This window comes from Asparagus officinalis, chromosome 1 (genome assembly GCF_001876935.1).
Source record: "Asparagus officinalis chromosome 1, Aspof.V1, whole genome shotgun sequence".
Taxonomy (NCBI): Eukaryota; Viridiplantae; Streptophyta; class Magnoliopsida; order Asparagales; family Asparagaceae; genus Asparagus; species Asparagus officinalis.
Window position 1 is genome coordinate 69,378,614 of NC_033794.1, and position 2,842 is coordinate 69,381,455.

The following is a 2,842-nucleotide window of genomic DNA, read 5'->3' on the forward strand; positions in this document are numbered from 1 at the left end:
GACACGTTCATGCGTTAACATAAAATGTAAACTGTTTAAATTAAACCCCACATCTTCATTATTAATTTGCACCCAAAACTATTTAAGTTGTTTCCTATTAAACACACAAGACAAAGGGAAATGGGAAGGGTAAAGATACCCATTAATACTGAAAGCCGCAAAAATCTGTCCCCTCTAACCAAAGCCTATCCAACATATCATATGACACAAACATGATTAACCCCAAAAATAAATATAGGTAAAAACATCAAAAACTGGTAAACAGTTGAACAAAAAACCAGTATCACGTACATTTCATTCCCAGGAAGGGAAAAAACATATTTACAAGCTAATTTAGGCCCTAAATACCGCTTTAATTTACAGAGAGAGATGCAGAAGCTGCCCATGAACATTAAAAACCAAAACAGATGAAAAATATATACATGAAGCTAATCAAAAAGAAGCCGACGCCTCACAGATTTAGGTAACGTATGATCTAAATCAGTGGATGTCTTTCTGTTCTTCTTTGGCTGCCCCTCAATAACTGAACTTTTTTCTGCATTGTCGCCAAGCTTTAGTTGAGTCGATGATTTGGCGGAACGATAAAATTGGGTGATGCTAAGCTGGACAGCATTAGATTCACCATCAACAGGTTCAGTCATGCTCACTTTCCTCTGTTTTGATTTCAATTCTTTTATTCTCTGCAGCATATTAGAAGGATAAATATAAGAATAGACGTAAAATAGCCATAGATCAATAAAACATAATTCATAACTGAGTTGAGCTAGGCCCCTATTGGGAGTATCCAATGTTCTAAATCTATAACTCCAAATTTAACATTTGAGTTTCCAAAACAGTACATTTGGATTAGATTAGTACAATACTTAGAAACAAAATTATCAGTGATTTCAGACATATTTTTAATCATGCATCATGAGGTAAAGTTAACTGATTTATGAAATTTCAGAAACATTTATTTTGATAGCATCAGATACAGGGAATAAATGTTGAAATCCATCTGAGGTTTAATCTCTAAGTAGTTAGTTGTAATGAATAAAACAACATAGAATTTCAACTTAGTCTGAATATTAAAGTTGGATCTATAGTATCTTTATCTTTGGATATACCAATTGTAGCCTAGCTCAACTCTTCAGAGTTCACAAGTTCTGTAAAATATACCTTTAGTTTGATCTTATGCATACATTTGGGCATTGACAGTTTGATACACGTATTAAAGTTTGGAGGTGCCAAACCAAACAACCATAATATACTTTTAGTTTTGACGTAAAGAAGGGCTCTTTAAGATGTCGATAACCATAGGGACAAGCATCATCAATCATATTCTTATCCACACCCACATGACGTAATATCAATTCAGTTAATAAATGAACAGTGACTAAGCCCATACTTGAGCTTTTAATGGTAAAGAAAATCCCATAACATAAACTTTCGAGTTTTCCATACCACTTCCCCAAATTCCTATGCAACCTCTCACAACTCAATCCATTTTTTTTAATTAAATCAACCAAACTTACAAATATTTTAACAAGAATCATATAGAGTAATGATGGGTGAAAGGTACATACATAAAGCCTAAACAAAAGCAAGCAACAACCCTCTGCGTAGAAGACCTAAGGACTTCAACCGCTTGGTTCCTCTTTATATGCAGCTGCTTAATTTGTTACCACAGGGTTTTGTTACCACAGGGCTTTTATCATTGAAGTGTCCAGAAATGTAGAAACACCAGAATTTTCTTTTCGGGCCAACAAAAACCATTCAGTTAACTGCAACATATAGCCTACGTTTCTGTACTAAGTTACAATGTCTAAGCAAGTCTATCCTACGATTGCATGTAGTCACATATAATTTCATCATTTGTGTTTGGAAATAAAGATGTCTTTTTCCAGAAAATAACTGGGAAGACTTGTTGCTGGAAACCGAAAATCAAACAGAGCCTAGAAAAAACAGAATTGGCCTGTGCTCTTCTCAAGTGACAGAAACCTAAGCGATAAACTCGGTGGCTACTTGATGGCAAGAAAACAGCAAATAATCTAATTAATCATATTTAAGGATGACTGCTCATTTGACATATTGAGCAGCAATGAACATGTTGTGTGTGTATGCTCGCGCGCATGTCAGTCGAACTAATTGCAGCTCACATGTGACTATCACATTAAAAGGGGGCAGAGGATTATTATATGGAAGTATACAAATAATTCTTCGTAATGTGCATCGCAAAAAGTTAGTTAGGGGGGCATTCAATTCAAGGGGCGGGAGGTGCCACAATTTTCCTTAATATATCCAATTTTGGATAGCGTCCAGTATGATATGAACCCAACTAAGGGGTGTTCGGATATAAAGTAGCATAAATGTGTTTAGTAGAAATAAGAACTCCACTCATGTTACAAATGGAATTGATCAGTTTTTTCCCTCCTTTGGCTGCAACTAACACATGGAGTCACTCAAAAGAACGCACTTATCAGTTTAAAATTAGCAGCAAGTTAACATCAAAGTTCAAAAAAAGGGATTACATAACGCGCCTTAACGCGTTTTATAACTTAAGGCGAGCTTCATGTTACATAATTAAGGGATATAATGCATACACAATATAACGCAGCGTTATTTTGGAAAAAAAAAACATAAAAAAGGGCTATAACGCGTTAATTTCATAGCCCAAAATAACCCACATTAGGTGCACTTGGATTTTTGGACACATGGATTGGATATCCACTGTCTATTATATAAAAAACCCATCCCTTACTTCTTTTCTCTCACTCGAGCTCTCTCTCACACCAGCTCTCTGCATGCCACCTCCCAAAACCCTAATTCCCTCTCTCACCTGACTCTTATAGTCTGTCGCCGC

At 35.6% G+C, this 2,842-nt stretch overlaps 1 protein-coding gene across 1 annotated transcript in view; it reads right to left on the minus strand.

Moving 5' to 3' along the window:
• The window catches only part of LOC109825806 (flap endonuclease GEN-like 1), an 11,024-nt gene continuing 8,417 nt past the window's right edge, over positions 236-2,842 (minus strand). The window contains exon 8 of the mRNA XM_020392705.1: positions 236-680. Within this exon, the coding sequence (XP_020248294.1) occupies positions 429-680 (252 nt within the window). The 3' untranslated portion in view covers positions 236-428. The remainder of the gene's footprint in view (positions 681-2,842) is intronic.